The 22,765-nt window shown below is 40.7% G+C and overlaps 1 protein-coding gene across 12 annotated transcripts in view; it reads right to left on the minus strand.

Annotated features, from left to right (window-relative positions):
- Positions 1-4,816: 4,816 nt before the first annotated feature.
- Positions 4,817-22,765, minus strand: part of DGKI (diacylglycerol kinase iota) — a 424,664-nt gene continuing 406,715 nt past the window's right edge. For 9 of the 12 annotated variants that reach the window (XR_011539629.1, XR_011539628.1, XM_070617837.1 and 6 more), the window contains 3 exons: positions 14,389-14,425; positions 12,595-12,694; positions 8,610-9,276 (listed from right to left, as the gene is read on the minus strand). Coding sequence is in view for 10 of the 12 variants with exons in the window: in XM_070617837.1 (XP_070473938.1) it covers positions 9,160-9,276; positions 12,595-12,694; positions 14,389-14,425 (254 nt within the window). In the remaining 2 variants the exon portion in view is untranslated. Of the gene's footprint in view, positions 9,277-12,594; positions 12,695-14,388; positions 14,426-22,765 lie in introns of all 12 variants that reach the window. The other 3 variants (XM_070617836.1, XM_070617834.1, XM_070617830.1) reach the window with 1 other exon arrangement.

Below are 22,765 nucleotides of genomic sequence, written 5' to 3' on the forward strand. Positions count from 1 at the left end.
AAGAAAGTCATAGTCTTTGAATTTGTAAAGATTGACTATATTTAGATTTGTGAAAAATCCCCTAAATTGTCCTTATTTTTCTCAAATTTTATCATAGACCACCACAAGTCTGAGGACAGGTCTAACCTCCTATGCGTACTTGGAGAAACTCCTTCGAAAAACAACCCAGGGGCTGGCCTGGTGATGTAGTGGTTAAATTCGCGCACTCCACTTTGGCTGCCCAGGGTTTGCAGGTTCGGATCCCAGGCACAGATCTATACACTGCTCATCAAGCCATGCTGTGGCAGCATCCCACATAAATTAGAGGAAGATTGGCACAGATGTTAGCTCAGCTACAATCTTCCTCGCCAAAAAAACCAAAAACCAAAAAAACAACCCAGTACTTTAGAAAACTCTATTAGAAAGTTCTTCTTTCTATTAGCAGAGACCTGTTTTTCGCTAAATTCCACACATAATCTAATTCTTCTAAACGGCATACATTGAAAATTTCATAATGATACTCCTTGAAGCCATTCTGAACAAGTTTAATCTTCATCTATATCTTCTAAATTTGCTTTTCACGCGGATCAAAGTTTGCTGAGGGTATATATTATTTATTTGTGGGTTGCCATGGCTATTTGTGTTAAGACCAGAGCCTTATTACTGTATTACTCTTGAGAATCTTTTCACCTTTCCCCATAATACTGCTTTTCTCTTTCCTTCCCAAGCCGGGGGCAAGGAGTAGGGTGGGGAAGGAAGTGGAGTGGGAGCAGTTCTCTGAGCTAGACTCCAGATATGGGCCCATTTCTTACTACCGTCTTAAGAGTGACTCCCCCCCCCCCCCCCCCCCCACCGCCCCGGCCTAGCCAATTTGAAATCTAGGAACTCAGGCCCATTATTATGGAAGTAAGGGAAGATTGGCTATTAAAACTGTAGTCCACAAACGGAAACATCATAGACACATTAGTCCAGTGATGTGAGGTTGTCTTATTTAAAGACAGTAAGTTATAGAAATTGCCTCCGTGCTTTACCATAAAATATAGAGATCTGCACACCTCCAACAACAAATGGGTAGAAAATATGAAAATGAACACTAGATCCTTTGTTTTCACTTTAATTCCTGAACTTGTGACTGTTCTGACTTAGTAGAAACATATATCTTATTCAGGAGATTTGGGAATTGGCTAGCCATTGGGTAAAGTGTATGTGCATGTAAAAGGAAAGCAAATTTTATTTTAGGGTCATGAAATACCTGCTTCTAAATGATCTGGGTTATATTTTCAATGACTGGTGTTTTTACAAAAATGCTTTCATTGTCATCTACGTGGCAGGAACCTGGGGGACGGGGGAGGCTGGGAAAAGGGCCCTAATTGAGTTCTGCTCTAAAGTCGTAGAAAGCTAAACCTGGAGAATAGCACAGAAGTCTTTTAGTCTAAGCTCCCTCCCCTCACAAGTAAGGACCTGCTTTTACATGGTCCCTGATTGAGCTGTTCAGTTTTCACTTAAATACTAGAAGAAACACTAGCTGCAATAAGTTCACTCTGTCTTTTTAGAAAGTCCAATCCATTTTCTCTGGATGTAATGTTTAAGAAAAAAAAAATCCTTATATAAGTAACAAGCCTACCTCCTTTTTATTTCTGTTCCTGATTGCTTCTGTCTCTATTTTATTCTGCCAATTGTCTGCCCTACAGAACTTGAATATAACAGTCCTACTTAACCTGTTTCCTCCAAACAGTCCTATTCCTAATCCAATTTTGTCTTCTTTCCAGATCAAACATCCCTCTTCTACATATTCACGAACCTGCTCATCGAGATGCCTTGTAAAATATGAGATTCAGAATTGAAGAACAGCTCAGGCCCGTTGGTTCTTTCCACTTCCAGCGCAGCATGACTTCCCATAGCTGTACTGGGTCTCTATGTACGTGACTATGTATGGACTTAGCTGTGCATACCCAGCCATAAACGTAAAGCAATGGAGTCTTGAATGGCAAGACCATTTTCAACACTTTGGTGCAGCATTCTGAAATAATATCATTCCAATAGTGACTTCCAAGAAGAGAAAATAGTACTAACATTCTTAAATGCTGAGAATCATAAAGTAGAGAAGCCAAGAAGTCATCCTTGGTGTTCATTTCTTCTTGTGAAATCCACCTCGGTTCCAAAACATTTGACCTTTTTTGCCCTTGAAATATGTCCAAGCTGATAATGCTGTTGAAATCTGTCTGATAGGAAAAACTCTCCATTTTTAACTCCATTTTCTGCCTCAGTTCTAACCAACTCTTGGTATGGGATCTTAGGTAAATATTTTTTCAAGGAGGCGCCTTCTAAATTATGGAAATTGGAATGATTGATGTAAAACAGCATTGAAGCAACGGTGAAAAATTATTTACTTAGAAAACATCTATTGTATACACGTTTGTCTGCTAATATCTAAGCTCTGGAGGCGGTTCTACCACTTACTATACGAATCTGCGCAAGTTGAATTCACTGCGCAGAGATTCCATCTATCTACGTAAAATGCATTATCTGCATTATCCACCTCATGGGTTTGTAATGAAGCTCAAAAGTGTCAAAAATGCTAAAGCACTAACATTTTAAAAATTACCGAAATTGTTATTAATAAACAGTATAGATTTGAGTTGTTTAAGCTATTTTCGGTTGAAAGCTATACGTGTTTCACTAAAAGATTGAGAAACAAGAGAGTTTCAGCTGTTCCCACAGTTAAAGACTCCCATTTAAGATGCCATTTGGCTCAAAATATTGAAACATTGGAAAATGGGGAAAAACCAGAGTCATCACTTTCTTATTTCCATGGGCAAGCCCTCCATTGTAATTATCATGCCAGGAGCAGAAGCCAAGGCATTTTCCATGATTGCTTTCACATACATTTACTTGGATCCCAAATATCTCTCAGGCAGAATTTTCTTCTGTGGTTATATTAGATTACATTTAATTCTAAGAATATCAGATCACAGCACTTTTTTATACTGGACAGACAGTAAAACAGATTTCTAATAGGACTTTGCTTAAGAATGCCTAAGAATATTCATCAAAACCCTTAATGCTTCCAGGAGTATTTTGCAGGAAGTTATACCTCTTAGTATGTTTTTCTTCACTAGCTCTTAAGTTCATGCCTAGTTGGTTTAAAAATTTTTAAATCTAAAGGTCACTCTCCCCCAAATTTTAAAGCCTTGCACAAAGTGATGTTTTCAAGATTAAACGTCAAGAGTTTCATAAATTTTTAAAATAAAACCCTGCCATTCAACGTCATTTTAAAAGAAAAATTTAAAAATTCACAGAATCAAATTCCAGGTCCCTCAGATACACTTGTTTATCACAATGTCCTTCCAGGTGGTCTCGTATATTCTGTTTAAATACTGCCAGTGGCTGAAAGTTTTCAACTCCATAAGCGTGCCCCCTCTACTGTTTGACAATATTTATACTTCATCTTTATGTTTATTCAAAACCCACTGCAAATTTTGCCCATTGTTTCTAGTTCTGTCCTTGAGATATAGGATAAATGAGTTTTAGCTCTCATTTTAGTAGTGTTTCTAAGTCTCATCTTAAAGTCTTGGTTTCAAATGCATTTTGAGAACAGTTCCAAGACTCCAAGAAAAAGGAAATGCAAAATGTCATTTCTTTCATATTCCTATTCTCATCTCATACTTCCAAGTCTACAACATTGCTGGCTAAAGAGTGGCTGGTACAATACAGGCTTGACTGAACCCTCAGTTCATGTTCCCCTAGGACCTGGGGGTTCTCCTGCACAGAACTGATCCCATCGGAATTTGTCTTATCTCCTAGACTGCCAGCTCCATGAAGCCAAGAGTTTTGTCTCTTGCATTCATTCTTATATCTTAGGTATGGTGACTGCATGAGAGTAAGTGATAAATATATTTTTAAATAAATAATTAACTACAAGAATGTATGATTGATTCATGAACATGAATGCATGCTGAACGACTGAATACGTATATAAATAGACTCTGGAATCTGTCCATGAGGATACCATCCAATATTCAAATCTCTAGTTTAAAATGAAATGCTTTAACAGCCTAAGAATTATTCTTTCTGCTTTCTTTTTGAGGCCAGTTCAGTGACTCTCAGTGTCCCAGGAGCACAGGGTGTCCAGGGGCACTACTCCCTGTTTAGTTCCTACTTTTAGGTTTCTCATTCAACTGTGGGGAGACAGCCTAAAATCCACAGATGGCCAGTAGGAGTATAATATATATATAATCCAGCCATCCAAGTGACTTGAAGGAGGCATATTGTTTATATGGTTGGATGTAGAAGAAGCTGCCATGATTGTGTACTCTCATGGTGTGACTAAGAAATTTGCTAAACCTATCTGTCAGATTACTTCCCAGAACAAGGCTTGTTATAGCTCTGTAAGATGATGAAGGTCAGTGAACGTGTATTTGTCCTTTGGGCAAAGTGGATACTTGTCCCAGAGGGTAATTTCTCTTTGATCCATTTTGAGCATAACATCTGGGGGAGATTTGGGCATCTGTGTGACAAAATTATTGAAGGTAGTGGCAGAAAGTCCAGGAGCAGGACTATTGCCATAGTCAGACAATTGGAAAGACTAGAGATGAGTGATGACTAGGATACAGAAAAGAGATGGGGCCAAAGTCAATCTGAGAGGCTCAGCAGAGAGAAACCTATAAGACTTCCAGTCAGCTGAACGTGGAGTTCAGAGAATGAGAAAGTTGAGAGATTCAGGGATGGCTCTATTAAGACCTGAGCAGAAGCTATTTTATATTAAGTAAATGTTAAAGATTAATTAGAAAACTCTCTAACAAATGTTCTATTTTTTCCCTAAAATGAAAATAATTCATTTAAGTAGAGCAATTTGTAGTTTTATTTGATAGTTATGATGAGTCATTTTAACAATGATCTATGTTATTTTTAAATAGCATAATTGAATAAAATATCATGCTGTTCTCAGTGATTTCATTAGCTACTCCTACTGGAAGTCAGCCAAGCTACTCAGACCCCAGCCCACATCCAAGTTATTACACCTTCCTGGCAGTAGCTTGCCCTAATTAAATATCATTAGGCAACCTACTGAATGTTAGCCCTGTAAACTCAGCCTTGTAAAGAGATGTCAGCATCACAGAGGAAGGAACTCTCCACTTGAGATCCAAAAGTAGCAGACAAGTCTCTGGGCTCAGGTGGGTTTAATGCTTCATGAAAGGTAGCATAAACAATTATGAGACCTCTTGGCCATGGATTTTATGACACAGGCAATAACAAATACCATGTGCAACTGGAATGCTGCAGTAATAGAACTAAGCTTAGTAACAGTAGAACCAACAAAGAATAAATGAAAATTTTCTGTTACCTTATCTTTGTCTGTTGGTGTTAACTACACATATATAGATGATCGGCATGCTTCTAAAATGTTTTATCTTTTTTAAACCTATGCAAAATATGTGTATATAGTATATATACACATATATGTATACAAATAAATACATTTCTATATGTCGGGGGGTGGCTTGTGTATGCAGAGTATTTTTTGCATAACATACAAGCAACAATGTTTATCAGTGTTAACACTTTATCTCTAGGGAGTGGAAGTGAGGACACTACACCAGCACTGAGGAACATGTTGACTTTGCACATGATACTCATCTATGGTATTAGAGCTTTTTATAAAAAGCATGTTCTACTCTTATAATTAAAAAATCCAAATATTTTAAATAAAGTTGACATGTTAAAAAAAAAAAAACTGCTGCCCCACATTTTCTAAGACTTGAATATTATGAGGAGTCTAGTAAATAAATTTCAAAATCCTTTAGGCAAAGAAACTGCTTCTAGGTCCAAACAAAAATAACCACCTGTTGAGTATCTCTCAGTGCAGACAGATCTGCCTAAGCACTGAGGGCAGCTATGACGAGAGGATGGGGGGGCCACTGGAGATGAGAGGCTTTCCATCAGTCATCACTAATTTCATGGCTGTGTACTCACCAGCTAAATTCTCTGTTTCAGAAATTGTGTTGGTTTTAGGTTATAACCTCTATAGAGGTAACCAGAACTCTTACAGCGAAATTCCCAGCCATGGTGTTTATTCCCTTCTTGGCTTCTGTTCTTTCTCAAGTCCTTGAATGTGATAAAGCACAGCTTAACGGGGTTCTATTTCAGTAAAGGTGGAATACTGGAATATAAGGCTTCAAAAATGACCAACTTTAAGGTTATGTGATGTTGTCTTTTAAGAACACTCCATTTCTCATCCCTCTATCTGCCTAATCTAAAAATGGAATCCCAGAGCAGACAGTGCCACCACACAAAGGGCTTTCTTCTAAGCCAAACACAGAGGAAGGTCAGCTTAGTCAGTCACTCTTTGCAATACTGTCTCAGTAGGCTTTGTAGAAAATATTTCTATAGGTATATAGTTTTCAGTCTTTCAAAGCTATGTGGGTTTTCAGACCAGGGCCAGACCATTTGCTTCTATACTCCTGGTGGCCCACTAAAGGGGATACTATAAATGTACGCTGAGTTGGAAACTCCTGGAGCATATGGTCTTAGCTCTTTCTAAAGCCCAGGACTGTCACACGCAGTGATCAATTAAAAATAAAACTGTCGCAGGAGGTAGATTTAAGGTTTAAGCCACTAAATACATAACTGTTCTGTTCATTTTTGATGTTCTTTTTTTGGAAAGCCCAGGTCCTCGGGGTATTTGCTTTTTCAAAGAGATATTTGCCTTGGTCATATATCACTCCCCATCAATAACGTAGGACTTTAATATTTTTTGTTTTTTGTTTTTTTTTCAGTTTGGAATGATTTCCAAATGTACCAGGACCCCTACAGTAGTCAGTACCTCATCTATTTTCATACCAGGAATTTACTTGTGACTTCAACTGGAGCTATTTGAATTGGCCCAGAGCCACCTGTACCCTAAATTTTCTCTGGGCTGCTTTGAGCATCACAGAGAAATATGAGACAGTAGTTGGTGAAAATAGACTCCTCCATCACACCAATGGCAGCTGGGTAACTGACTGCGTGGTCAAATGTTTGGCTCTATCTGGGGAATGGAAGGCACCATTCAAAGCCAGATTCCAGTCTGTTTTAAGGATTATATTTCTGTCATCACAGCATCTCCTTGACAGTTCCACCAACTGAAAAACTCCCAATAGAAACCCAGTGATTAAATTCTCCTGGAGCATATTTTTTTCCAGCTTCTGGAAACAATCTACTGTACTCCCTCCTTCCCTCACCATAAAACCCAAAAGATAGTTCCATTTCTAAGACTGATATATGGAAATAGATTACTCACAACCAACCCATTCTCCCACAGCTGGAAATAATGCCAACAATTTGGTTTTGGAACGACTAAGGAGAGACTTAGTCCCCATCCACTGAGAGGCTATTCCTACTGAACATAGTATATCACTACCTGTACTTTCAAAATGATATGAGGCCAAATGTGATCAGAAAAGCAACGCAACATCACTGGACCTTTAAATTAAATGTGGAGAAATGATCATTTATGTTCACATGCAGAAACACTAGGGAAACACTTTGTTTGTGTCTAAGAGCAAAATGTAAGAAAGGTCAGAAGACATCAGTTTTAGTATGAAGCAAAACCCTTGATCACCCACTTTCATTTCTGAACTATACTCAAGTCAAGTAGATATTTTCACCGAAAGTTAGAAGACTTTTTCTCCTGATATTTTAGTTATCAAAGAGTCCCTAATAGAGGTACCCGTAAATACCAACTGATCTGTGGCAGGATTAGAAGTTGCAATTCCACTGCCAGAGAGATATTTCTAGCTAGGCTCCCACAGTGGTCTGCACTAAGAACTTTCTGGTAGGGGAAAATAAAGAAAAGAATATATTAGACTACCCCATACATGAAAAGTGGGGGTATAGTGCTATCAGGTATGAGCTTGGGACCTGACAAGTAATAGGTGAGGCATCCATCAAAAAGATCCAGCATCCCAGAAATCTGGTAGTGAAATTCATAAAACAAGCCTCTGTCCTTGGGACCAGCTTACTTGGGGTAATGAAAACCAAAACCTTAGAAGGAAAATCTCAAATGGGCCCCCTCTCACCACTGTACCCAAGAGTATATACCTATTAGCCTCTGTGCAACATTCCAGTGATTGCTTCCTTGCTTAAGTGAGTTATTTTGACATATGTTGCTACTTTTGCTTTTGCTGTTTTATTTCAAGTCGATCAGCCTGCTTTCTATTATCACTCAAAAAAGTCTAGAAGTAAATGCTGTCCTAGTGCTCCATTTCCTGTAACCACAGTTCCCACACATGGTTTTCTGCTCTGTAATTTAAACAGCACTTAAAATTGAGTGGTTCTGCAAACTAGCTACGGGCCTTTGTTTAATCCATTGCTCATCTCTATTGCAGCAAAAGGCAAAGATGGCTACACATAGGCAGTACGGAGCTGTACAAACAGCCCAAGCTGACCCAGTCCTTCATGGCTACTGGCAACAGCCTGTGACCTGGGCTGCCCCTGGGTTACCTCTCTGAGGTACCTCTGCACACAGACAACTCCCATGCCACCTCACCATACCTCAGAGATATAGCACACAAGTTGACATTATCCATGTGGCACTTCCCAGCTCCTATATAATGAAAAGGGATAGGGGAGGGGAGGAGGCATGCAAAAAGTCACTAAGTAGTCGTGGTATATTTAGTCTTGGAAATGGAAGCGGTTTTACAGTTATATTTCTGCAGGACATCCAGAGGGTTTTAAAAGACCTTCAGATAGTCTTGTGGTCTTCAAAGACTGCATGTAAAGAGAACAGATCATATCATATTTTTTCAATTGATGGGTTATCACAGTGGAGTTGTGCAGTATAGGGGAAAGATGAATGCAGAGAGGGAGGAGGGAGCAGTGCCATTTATACAAACATCCTTTGAATCTTTAAAATAAATTATACAGGTGAACACAGAAGTTCATGCTACTTGCTGGAAGCAATAAGGACCAAATTTCGTGGAACTCGTATTCCACACATCCAGATATTCTGCCTCATCGTCAGTGGGCTATCTGTTCTCTTGTACATCTTGGGAGCCCTTAAAATTGGTGGCATGGTCTCAGATAGATTCTTGCAGGAGACAGACTTATGGTTTCCATCGGCTTCTTCCAGGGGAGCTGCCCGATCGCTGGGAGGGCACAGGTGATATGCTCGCGCAGGTTCTCATTGCCCGTCTATCAGGGTCAAACAGCAGTTTCCAGGTCCTCATGGCCAATGATCTTATAGTTCAGGCGGCTTTCTAAGTAAGCAGCCAAATCTGGGTCTCCAGCCTGCTGTGCTCTGTCTTGAGGTGTCTTACCCTATAGGTAACAATGAAAAAGAAAGAGACACAAACACTTGGGATGAGACGAAAAAAACCCCACAAAATTACAAAACAGAGCTGCTCAAAGACTACTCACTAATAAGGATCTTTCCATGTTTACTGTTTTAGAGTTCACAAGACACTTTGAAATCTATCATCTTATATGAGCATCACATCAAACATGTGAGGCAGGTAACTTCAAGAGAAAGAGATGATCACTTTTGACAGGTGAAGCTTATATCTAAGGAAACGAAGGTTCACAGAGTAACTGAGTGCCCAACAGGAAACTGTGGCATAGTGAGTTTTGGAACTCTGATCCTTTTTGGAAGAAGGCGGATAGAAATCATTGAATAGATAAATAGGGAAGCAGGCATTCTGATTTCTAGTTCGGTCTCTTTCTATTATACTGAACTCTGGGAAGTGACAAGCAGAACCTGAGAGGAAGGAGTGCTCATAAACGACCTTAAAGGGTTTCTTTGTTGGTTTCAAAGACTTCAGTTAAGTTCTCCTCAATTTAGAACTATCTCATCTCTCCAAAAAGTAACGTAGTATTACCAGTAATTCCACTACACTAAGACAACCGTTGTAAACCTTCCATCGAGTAATTATTTCACCTTTTCTTATAGCTATATAAATAATTATTTTTATGAAAATAAAACCACACTTTGCTAATATACTGTAATATAACGTGATTTTTCACTGAATAATATATCAAACTTTTTAATGTCATTAAATGTTCTTCTACATCATTTTAAATGATCATATAATTTCTTGCAGTCTACTATAGTGCTATATGTATACTTGCACACACACACATGTGTGATATTTTTGAAACGAGGTCGATGAATAGAAGTCAGCAATAAAAGGAGGGAGGGTGTCTATTCTCTTGAATGTTTACAGATATTATTTAACACTCCCTGAAACTTCCAGTTTTTGTTCAATGATACTGTTTTATCCATTTAAAAAGTGATATTAAGTTCTAAGGAAAGGGTAGAAGCATTATCATCATACCAAAGAAATAGCTCCATGTATAAATGCATAAGAGTTTTACAAAAATTATCAAAGACTTCTCAGTCTCCATCTCAGCTCTTGCAATGGACAGTGTCGACTTCAATTAAGCTGACTCCTGGTAGCCTAAAAGGGTATGTGGGGTAAAGGATTAAAGGAAAGTAACAATGGCTCTGGACGCTTTCTAAAATTTTACTCACTTGGTTGGGATTCAACATTTAACCACTAGGTTAAAGTTCCTATGATAATTTTATTCAACTTGTTTACAGTATTAGTAGACTATCTCATCTTTACATCAATATTAACGAGGTTGGAATTCCTAGCTTCCAAATATTCAAAGAGATGGACTGGGGTGGGCCTTTGAGTCATTTTTTAAGGAATTGTTCTATTGAGAGAAATTCTCAAGATATTGTGTCTCTCCAAAAAATTCCAAGAGAAGATCCAGTCATAATTGTCATATTCTGCTTTCACCTAGCATCAAATTACAGAATGGAAAAATTAAAGGATTCTTGAAAAGGAGGAAGCATAAGTATATTACTTCAACTGGTAAGATCTCTAAAACATAATTTTGGGTAAAAAGTGATACAATCGCACATATAGTATGACTTTATCTACTTAAAAAAATGAGAAAAACAGACATACACGTGAAGAGAAAGCATTAAAATTTTAATAATATATAGGTCTAGATAGTGGGATTTCTAGCGATTTTTACTTTTGTATTTTTTGCATTGCTAGAGTTTTCTATGTGAGAATACACTATATTTATAATCATAAAATAATAAAGTTATTTGTTTGCATTTTTATAAAAAGTATACACATAACACAAAATAGGAAGAAATCTCAAGGAACATCAAGCCCATTCATCTGATTCAGAAACTCAGATAGATAAAAAAAGAGCACTGTGCTCAAGGGCCAGGTCTGCCGTCTAGTCTTTTGTTTGTCCCTCTATTTCATGTTGCTCTTCCCTTTTCTTTTAGTGTATTATCTGAATTGAGCGTAAGACCAGCTTTTGTGTAGAAATAAGCTGTAGTCTGAGTGGCCCCAGCAAGGCCGAGACTCTTCCTTAAATCAAAGCCTCCACTGATCCTGTGTACATGGTTTGTGTTTCTCAATCAGATTACATATCAAAGCATTTGCGTGTAAATATCACCTGGGAAGAATATCACACTGAGCAATCATCTGCCGTTTGAAATCATATACCCAATTAGCTAACCAGACAGGTAACAGACCAGCTGGAAACCAGGACACAGTTTAATGTGTTTGATAGCCCAAGGAGGAATTGAGGCAGCCAGGACTTCAGTCACAGAGCAAGGATCTGGCAGGTTGCAAAGGAGGTGGGGATTCATGCAATGCAATGTAACTGGCTCAGAAAGGAGAGAAAGGTCCACGTAAGAGAAACAGTTATTTCACGATGGGCACTGCAGTCTGAGAAAACTTCAGGGTGAAAATTGCGTATAAGATGCTCATCACTGAAATAAGTCTAATGGGGTTTAAGTCATATTAGGCTTCCAAGTCATCTGTCTTTTTCTTGCCGACATTCATTGGCCCAAAACTTAGGTTACTCGGTACCTGCTTAACGAAGTCCGCATCTATATATTAGAATTCTTCTCTGCAACCCTCTCCAGTTAAGTGGCTTGTCCTTTCCTGGAGTGTACCTAGGTACTCTAAAACTCTCAGAGTTTATCAGGCTCCTCTGTGGGGTTGATCTGTATTAACTTCTCTCTCTCCCCCAAGGGCTGTAGTCCTAGGTCAAAGTTGCTAAGTTACAACAACTCCTTTACTCCAGCTTTCACTCCTTTCCTTGGCTGTCCTGTGTAAATTGGAACAACTCATGGTGTTGCCTGATTTCCCATCCTGGGAGTGACTGGTAATCACTCATATATGGGGTCAAATAAATCATAGATTTTTAAACTATCCCGGATTAAGCAGCTGAAGGAGAAATCCTAAAGGGTCTTCTCTGTAGCCAGGCCAATGTCTTTTGAACACTGTCCTGACCCCTTCTCCTAGGGCTTTGAACCCCACCTCCCCACAATTTCACTGCTGGCATTTGGCAGGAGGAGAATCCAGAAGTCCCAGCACGTCCAGAAGTTTAGAAAGCCCCATAGGCAAGCACACACCCACCCTTTGTGCTTATACATTTAAACTGCAGTTTCTCTAAATGAAGCACTTTATTTTTTCCTCCTTATTCCAAAGCCCCAGGCACTTCCATAAGCACAGAAAGGATGCCTTTGCTGCGGGCACAAGTGAAGGCAATGGTGCCGGCGATCCTGCCCAGTGGGAAGATGTTTGCACTTGCTCATCAAGTTACCTTGGAGTCCGTCTTTCTCAGAGATGCTCCTGCGTCCACGAGAAGCTGGCACACAGCCCGGTTCCGCTGGCAGGCAGCCTTGTGCAGTGCAGTCTCACCCCTAAATCAAAGATGAAATGGGAAACCACCCATAAAGGGGATGGGGGTGGGAGTGGGGGTGGCAGGGAGGGGGCCGAGGGTGGCATCCCACCCCTGCTGCTGATGTCCTGTGCTCCTTGGCCTCTTTCCCTATCTGTGCTGAGACCAAGGCTGCAGGGCACATTCTGAGGAGGTGGGCAAGGGGGTATCTAAAAATGCCTTGAGTTAGTCATCAACTAACCATAAAATCTAACTCCAGCCTCTTTTTCAAACACTGTTGGTTAACTAGGCTGACTGCTCCTGTTTTAAACTATTAATGTTGGATTTAGATAATATCTAATGACACTACTAAATAGACTGATGTGTGTAGATGTGTCTGAACATGTGAAGCAATTCTCTCTGTGGATACATCTGGGCACAGCATGAGGGACACTAGATGAAGTACACAGGGAGCAGCGATGGGGAACCAGACCCTTCAGACACATCACACAGTGATTGGTAGACAACCATCTGACCCTCAGAGGAATGTGTTGCGGGAACTCCACTTCAAAGGCCCAAGCCAACACCCACTCTGCCCTACCTGCTGATTCCACATGAGTGGCAGGTGGAAGGGGAGGGGCAGCCACAGAGGTTATCTGGAGAGTTCAGGAAACAGAGCTCTCCCCTGTAGGCAGCAGGCGTGAAGCCAGCCACTCAGTCAGGGAAGCACACAAGAAAACGTGGCTATTTTCCCCCCTCTAACAGGCAGGATAGGGAGGAGGATATTCCCATTCTGAGTCAAAAATTGAAAAGATGCTTAATGCCAAACTGTTTCATGGGAAATCAAATAAAGTCCTTAGAGAAGGCAAACTGGGGTAAAGGACAACCTTGCCAATAGGATATGCAGTATGAAGACAAGCTCTCTGTAGCAATGGACAGTTTCTTCCACGTCTAGTAATTCATAGCTAGACGCCTTCTTCCCACTGGTCCTCCATTCTATTCATTCCTACTTTTCCTCCTCCATACCTGCTTAGCCACTCCCCACCCTGTCCCAGTCCACCCTGCCCATCTTTATCCTTTTTCAAATTTCTTTGAAGTGTTCTAGTGGCTCTATATGGCTTTCAGGGTTAGATGTTTAGCTTTTCTTTGTTCTTATTGGGGGAGTAGTAGCTATTTTGCTGCCCTAGGAGTAAGAAAGTTGAAAACAAGCATTATCAGTCTGGGGACCATCCCAGAGCTGACAACTTTCTCAAAGAGTGTTCTTCATCGGAATCACAGAACATGAAAATGGTTGGAGTTACCATGTTCTCAGTTTTCCAATGGTTGTATATAACTTAGTCCATTCAAGACTCGGCAAAGAGGCTTCATTACACCAAAGGATGCCTTAGGGCATTAGGGCTTAATTTTTTCACAAATCCCAGGTGAGAAAGAGTAAATGAAAAGGTAAATATATTTATTTAGACCTCTCATGCACCAGTGCAGAAGTACCTTGCAAGTAGGAAGTTCTAAATAATGACTAGCAATGACTGTGCATGCAATCATTTATGACACATCATTAATTTTTATTGTGTAACTTTTCATTCAGAAGATTAGTTCTGCACAGTTATAAATACAATGAAAGTGGACTTTTTATCACTGGAATTAAAATTACCCATTGTATGCCCCATAGACAACATTCTTTTCCTAGTTACGTTCTGAAGAAAATAATCTAGACTGTTAAGGAAAGGCAACACTTACGTTTCACTGTCTGCCATATCCAATAACTCGAAAGGTCCTAAATAAGGAGGAAAGCAAGACGCCCATCAAAATTAAGTTAAAAAACTAACCATTAACAAAAAAGTCTATAGTCACAGAACTAAAATGCTTTGAAAAACTGAATAAACAAGAGTCATTTGGTGATAGTGATAATAAGACCACTTCCCCCCTCCCCGCCAAAAAAGAAAGGCTTCTTCTGCCTCCCTGTCACCAATCTCCCGATCACCACCCAATATGTGCAGAATGGGAGCTACAAAAGAATGATAGGGCTCTGCCTTCAAGAAGCTTTCAATCAAGTTGAAGAAATGAAATCAATTGGAGCAGAATAAGTGAGAAATAATTAAGTGGCTACCTTGGGAGAAAGGGACAATCAGGTGGGCTTAAGGATCGTTTCTCACTCTCCAGTGGCAGGTTGGTGGGGATGGGGTCTTATGCAGTCTAATGTTAACGCTACAAGAGATCAGAGATATCATCCAGTCCAATACCCTTATTTTAGAAATAGGGTAAAATTCTATTTTTCATAAAGTTTCCCTTCCAAGACCTGGAAGAAATGTTATGCATAAACGTCAAATGATTATAAAGGCTTCATTAGGAAGTGAAAAGTTGTTCTGTGAGTTTGTGCATTCACAGTGTTTTATTTGTTCACTAATTCATTCATTCAATCTGCAAAAACTGCTTGGCATGTCCACCTTTCTACCTTCTGCCCCACTGCTTTTCTGCCAACTCTCCCTGCAACTCCTTCCCCTATTTAGCCTGCACGTATCAGATAAGACACATTTCTTCCATAAAGCCCCCGATGACCGCACTCCTAATATTGCATTAAATGTCCTGCCTATGTACTCCCTCACTTCTGTACTAACCCTATGTCCTATAATTGGGAGGGTAATATAATTTAATCATCCAAATTGAGACTATTCCAGACAAGTGGGGTATATGATCACCTTACTGATCCTGACATTTAAACCATATTAATATCACCTTCTGATGTGTTACTCTGCACAGTGAGACTCTGGAAAACTCCCTGAAGTTGTGGCCCATGCCTTGTCTGCCACTGTGTCCTTCCTTTGTGCCTGGCATAGAGCCTGGTGCCAAGCAGATGCTTAAATGTCTGGTTGAATGAATGGATGTACTTGGAAGTGCCAAACACAGTTTTAGGTATTGAACATTCTAGTCTTAGAAATATGATCCTATTGATTTTCTCTCTACATTGTTGGATATCGTTATCATTGAAAATTTACTTATGTGATTACTTATTACATAAGAAGAAAAAATGGCAGAAGAGGTTAGGACTTTCCAATCATGAACATCACTGGCCGAGAAGATGACTGAGATGTTATGGGACCTTCACAATCCTCCCAGTCACCCAAGAGCTAAATCATCATCTTTGCCTGCTCTCTTTCACATCTAGTCATCAAGGCAGGTTAATCTTCCTTTGCAGTGTCTGTCCTATTTGTCTCTCCTGTTTGTCCTATTTGACAAATAGGCCTCCTAGGAGGTCTCTGCCTGGAACGTAATTAACATGTGGAAAAATCAAAAGGTCTTACGTCATTTGGATTTCCTGGTTTCCACTTCATCACATTTCTTACTTAGCCCTGAGTATTTAAACATTGAAGTTCACAGTCTTTCACTTGGAGCCACCCTCTCTCAATTTGTTTCCAAGGTTCCATTTTTTTCACACAAGCTAAACTGGTAACTGCACCATCACCCAAATATTTCTCAGGCTCTCTCAGCTCTAAAAGCTTGTTCTTCCCACTCTCCCTATCCAGAACAGCCTTCCCCTTTCTAGCCACATTCTCAAATCTTTCACATTCTTTAAAGCTCAGTCTGTGATGATGTCCTCTGAAAAGAACACATTTGACAGAAGGACTCTATCCCTTCTCTGAACTCCCATAACTCTGACTGGGTTCTACCCTTGTACCATGTATTTTCTTTTCATTTGTAAGCCTTGTCTCCTTAAACAAATTATTGTAAATCCCTTGAGCATAAGAATACTTTTATTTTTCATATCCCTCTCGCATCTACCTTATATTAAGGATTCAACAAAGATTTAACTCACTTATTTTTGTTCCTCAGTTCTGTGGTTCTAAGGAAATATGAATGATAATCCCCCCCCCCAACACACCCTCAAAGAAGTGCAAAGCAGTCTAGTGCGATGCTGCAGAGTGAGGGTTCTGGAGCTGTACCTCCTCTGCTCAAAATTCCAGCTTGAACTGCCATTGACTAGACCCCGGGCAAGTTCATTTAATCTCTCAGTCCCTTGATTATTGCATATGTAAAGTAAGATTGATAATATTTATCACACAGGATTTTTGTGCGGTTTCATAAGTTAATAGAAGTTACGTGCTTAAAACAGTGGCTGGCATACTAAACGCAATGTCTAAAGTTTAGATATTATTAAGTGTTTTACTCTCTGCATAATACAGCAGGGTACACGAAGTCAAGATGTTGGAACATCAGCGAAGGAAGCAGATGTAAAAGGACCACTTCACTCCCACTTACATTTGAAGCCACTTGTTGACTCAAATTATATGTCCCAAGAACCAAGTACTCCAGGCCTATTCAATTGCTGACAGGGCCTTCTCCACAGGTCAGGAGCAAGAAGGCTTACAGTGCCCAGCGGTCCTCTTAAAAAGATACTGTCACCTTCAGTGAATCTTTTGAGCCATTCATTTTGAAAGGAATCCCATGAACGTGAGCAGCCCAGCCTCACTAGTAGTCTGTTCCCATCATTATTGCTAATTGCACAAATATTTAGGCAAGAGATGCTTTGTCTCCTCTTCTTCTTTATTGAGCACTGTTATTCGGAGCTGCACCCATGGCGGGTCCATGGACTCAGGGGTCCAAACTTCCGTGCAAGTGAGGGGACACTGAAGCAGTTCAATCGGTGCTAAAATGCCAATTGTTTGACACTCTGAAGTGGAGACAAGGAAGAGAAAGGGCGTTGCTCCTCAAATTTCTGACCAGAATCACTATAAATGCAGCCAACCCAGAACAATTCCAGGGCTGATTATCCAATTCATGAGGCAGGCATGTCTATAGTCACTATCATTTCCTCCTTCTCTTCCTTTAACCCTCTGCAGCTGACAGAGGTGAGAGAGAGAGATGCTGAGACTAAAACCAGACACTTTTGCTCTTAATTAATATCTAAAGAAACTCCAGTTAAAGCTTTCAGGAATAGCTCTGGAATGATGGGCTTAACCCAAACTTTCCTTATCTTCCCATCAACTTACATCATCACAAAATAGCAGAACATTTTGAACACTGGCAGGCCAAGAGCCAACGAAGAGGGAAGGGTGGCAGCTAGCCGCTCATGGATAGCAGTAGGGAGCTATTTTTAATAGTACAGGAACATGTTCTAATAATTTTTTTAACCTGCCTTAAAATAAGCATGTTTGCATAGTGCTAGCAAGAAGTGGGCTACAGAGGAGGAAACAAGAAGAGGAGTGTGTGCCGAATGCAGCCTAAGACAAGTCTGTAGTTTCCCCCCCATCTGTACTTTCAGTGACCCATTGGGAGCTCTTTTTAATAGTGCATCATACTGTTTAACAGTACCCTGTGAGGATTAGTAGCATCTGTGTAAGATTGTTTATTGGGGGAGAGAAGGGAGTTGGCCAGAGAAACAAAAATAATTAACAAAGACCACAAAAATTCTCTTGAAAGAAAAAAGTCTAAAGAATAGCATTTATGATTTTGGGAAAGTTAGTTTGAGTCTCACTAATAAGGGCAAGAACAGGAGAAAGAGAGAAAAAATAAAGATGACAGGGGGCTGGCCCCATGGCCGAGTGGTTGGGTTTGTGCGCTCCACCTCAGCGGCCCAGGGTTTTGCTGGTTCAGATCCTGGGCATGGTCATGGCACCGCTCATCAGGTCATGCTGAGGTGGCATCCCATGTGCCACAACTGGAAGGGCACACAACTAAAAGTACACAACTATGTGCTGGGGGGGCTTTGGGGAGAAAAAGGAAAAACAAAATCTTTAAAAAAAAAATAAAGATGATGGAATTCTTTTGATATATATCCATGGTGAACATCTGGGTTTGGGGCTTATTTTACATTTTACATATATATATGTTCTGATTGGAGGTACTATGCCATCTCCCCTAAGGAATACCATTAAATTGTCAGCAGTGACCTCACAATCGTTCCCTGAATGTAAAAGGAAGTCTTGGCTCACTGTCCCACACAGGGGTTACAACAATGTCCACACTCCACCCTGCAGCTGACCTGCACCAGAAAACAACTGTTAAATCCTACTCAAGGGACGGGTGCAAATGTCTCCACGAAACTTTCAGAGGAAGCTGATCACTGCCCTTCCACAGCCCTGCACCAGCCGTCACTGGAACCCTGCATACAATACTCACGTTGAACCACCCTGCTTTATGGTTGTTTATCCATGTTTCATTTCCCTTGCTGGGTTTTAGGAATATGGAGGGCAGAGCCCATATCTTATGTTGTGCACGAGTTTTGAGAAGTAACCTAACTTCACTCTGCTTCAGTTTTTACCACCTGTCAAATAGAGATCAGAGAATGTACTATGTAGGGTTGTTGTAAGAGTGAGACGTGTTAATACACATAAAGCATTTAGAACAATAAAGGTTAGCAGTGATTATTACTATAACTTTTTCTCAAAAGCACGTAGGACAGAATTAAATTCCTTTAATGAATTTAAGATTTTAAAGTCAAGGTGGATCCCAGCCAATACCATATTTTTTCTGAGAAAGATCCATAAAAGGAACATGGTTTCAAGAGACTGTACCATATGGCAAATGGTCTGAAAAATAAGGGGATGTACACACCAGTATTTGCGTGAAGGCCAGGGAATACAAAAGAAAGGAAGCAAAAGCTTCACAAATCTCTCGACCTGAGAAAGCGAACACGTAGTCAGTAGTCAAGACTTCCAAATGGCAGGTCTGCTGCCCAGTGCTTGCTCCCGAGTCTCTTCCATTGGATACCCCAGTTCTTGCTGGTGCAATTTTATCATCAATATTGTACTTGTATTATATATGATGTGTCTTTTGTCACATGTCTCCTTTAATTTGCTTCCCACACCAAGGCATCCAAATCCCCTTTGCCGTTCCTTCCACCTCCCCGTGGCCTCTCTCTCTCCAGACCTCATTTCCCATTAGTCTCCCTGACGCTGCCAACAGACCATTCCAAATCCTCCTCTGCTCCAGGACAAAAGCTGCACAGATGTGGGGAGAGCTGGCACTGGGAACTCGCACAGCACCGTCATCCTGTCCCAGCGGGATGGTGGTCGTTTCTCTCGGGGACCAGAGGCAGAAAGGGGGTGAGGGGGGTAAAAAAAAAAAAAAAGAAAAGAAAGACTGAAGGCAGAAAAAGAGGGAAGACAAAATAAGCCATTGAAATCAAAAAGGAAATGCATGAGTGAGATTTCTATCAGGAAACACGGTAGGGGGCAAAGGGGTAGGAGTGGAGAGAATAAAAACAAAAGAGCAAAATGTGCAGGGTGGTAAAAGACCAAAACAACACAAAAGTCTCTGGGAGGGGTAAATGAGGGAGGAGGGAGTGGGTGAAAAACATGGTTGAAAGGAGCTGAAAAGCAGGAACCACTGGGGGGATCTCGGCTGGAATCCCTCCGCGTCCTCCCCTCTCCACCCTGTCCCCACGGAATTGTTAGCTGTCTTCCTCCTCCATTCTCTTTTCAAACCTCCAAATACCCAAACTCCCGTTTTTCATAAAGGAAAACAGCATGTTGCGTAGTTGAGAGAAAAAGTCCCAAAGAAGATGCAGGATGAAAAAACTTCAAGCCTCCTGTGGCTTTTCAGAACATACCACACATCTCATGCCCCCAGCCCCCTAGCCTGGTTCTAAAAGAGCCCTTAGAAGAGAAATACATTGCTGAATGTGGTGTCTGGGAGAATAACTAATGTCTCACGACTCCTGTTCAGGGGGTGTCCTCCTGATTGCCCACCCCACTGCTCACCATAAATAACCAGTGAAGAAGAGGGTAAGGGGGTGTGACTGGGGGGTGGTGGTCCTTGAGTAAGGACACAAGCCACATACCATTTCAGTCAACCACCTTGGAAGGGGCATGCTGATTTCTCAGAATCCTTGTCCTTAAAAGCATCTTTACAATCAGGTCTAGGAACAGTTTCTAGCATTTATATAACATGAAGCCACAGGAAAGACAAATTTAAAAAAATTAAAAATTACAAAGAGATCTGCAGCATTCCAGATTGGGAAGGCTGTCCCTCTCAATCTTTGGCAGAGTATAAATTTTTCTTTATTTTTTTTCATTTATTTATTTCATTTCCAAACTGATGAGACCTATCTCCTGCAAATCTGGCGCTAAATTAATAAACACAGAGCCATAGTCTGGTATGCATCCTCAAATCTCAGCCTCACGGAGGCCTCTTGGGGGAGGCTATTTTCCTTGTCAGACCAGGGAAACGCCAGAGCCATCATCATTATTAAATTAGGAGAGACTACTTCACTGAGCAGAGGTCACATTCAGGAGATTAGAGAGTAGAGAAAGGGTCACATTTTTCATATACTTGTCCCTGACTTCAAGAAGACTATAATTTAAAGGGGTTTCTATGATTTAAAAGAGATGAATGGTTCTGCGAAGATAGTTTTCAATCCCCAAATGCACAGGTTAATATAAATGGTATCAGCAACCAAAGATATTAAAACAAACAAACAACAATCAAAATGGCTGAGTGAAGTGCTTCACTCTTAAGGATTCTAGTGAATCAGTGTGCTTACGTGAAAAGATTTTACATCCACATTCCTGAATAAGTAGAAATAATGAGATCGATGTTAAGAATGAAATTGGCAATGCCTATCAGATTGATAAATACTAATTTCAATAAAAATCAACTGCCATTTAGTTTCCGTTATTTGACTATAGTAGTAAAAAGTTAAAAATTGCCATCCATCAAAAATACAGTGATCTTTGGACTGTAGAGCATAATAAGATTTTATTTTCAAACAGAAGAGATCGCTTGTGCTTCGCTCCCTCCACAGCCTTTCTCTCACGTATCTACTGGCCACAGCGGAGATCCCGGCAAGGCTCGGAGGGTATAGGATGCCTCCTGTGACCATGGGAACTGTTTGCCTGTGAGTGAAAGGGAGGTGATTACAGAAATCTCAAGTTTTTTCTTGTTAGCATAAATATTAAGCCAAAGAATTTACAAAATATAACCTGAAAAACCGGAAAAATAAGCACCCTCTCCCCAAGAAATTAGCACATTCCTTTGTGTCCTTCAGTTTTCACAGAGAGTGCTGTACTGTGTGATTTGCTCTTTGCAAAAGACACTGGGGATCGAAGAGAAACTAGTTTAGTATTGGAATGTCAGGCTTTGGTCAAAGCACTAAGAGACTCATGTGCCAGCTGGATTTCACGCCAGGCAAAGTATGTGTACAGTTGGGGTTAGAAACGCCAACCCCTGTGAGCTTGGGTTCCAGGGGCTTTTAGAGGCCCTATTATTTAAGGCAGTGGAAAAAGAAGTCGTGGGGGAAGTGAAAATCGGCACTGTTAGAGTAATGTCATCTTACGCCTCATCACTCATGCTCCTGGGGAGACTCAACTGAGATAAGGGGTTTTGGTTTTCTTTTTAGTAACAGCATATCTCAAATATTGCATGAGACATACTTATGCTAAGGGGGGAAACTGTTATTGTTAAAGAACTTGCAAAGTTAAGGAATTGTTGCTGCTAAGCAACCATAGGATTCAGAACCAAAGGAACACACGGAAGCAGAGCTCCAGGGGATTCCAGGTGAGTCAGTAGTGCAGGATATTGAGAAAGTAGGGTTATTATTTTCAGCTGAAGAAGATGGCGAGTAAGGGAGGGTGGTAGATTAAATACAGCCACAGATTATTTGCAGCTCCTTCCACGAAGCGGTGGGGTCCACTTCCCCATCCCTTGGGTCAGGGCTGGCCCTGTGACTTGTTTTAGCTAACATAATGCCACAGAGATGATGCAGAACCTTCCAGCCTGGCCCAAGAATGTCTAGAAGTTTCCATTCTCACCTTCCTGGAACTCTAGGACCATCATGCTGTGAAGAAGCCTGGGATGAAAGACCAGGTGTAGAGAAAAGCTCAGGCATCCAGGCCATTCCAGCTGTCTGAGCTGAGAGTACCAAACACATGAGAGAGTCCATAAATACAGACTCAGTCAACATTGCAGCTCACTGCAGCCTCCTGAGTGAGCCCAAGTGAGACATCAACTGATAACTGACACAGAGAGGATCCTAGGACTAGGAGGGGGAAACCAGTTCTTCAGGAAAGGTAAAGAAAGAGAGAAGGAGAGAGGATTCCTGGATTATGTCATCACTTAAATAGATGGCCAGTGCCTCACTTGGCTCCAGAGTAGGTATGTGGGTACCGAACAGCCTAAG

Source organism: Equus przewalskii, chromosome 4 (assembly GCF_037783145.1).
Source record: "Equus przewalskii isolate Varuska chromosome 4, EquPr2, whole genome shotgun sequence".
NCBI lineage: Eukaryota > Metazoa > Chordata > Mammalia > Perissodactyla > Equidae > Equus > Equus przewalskii.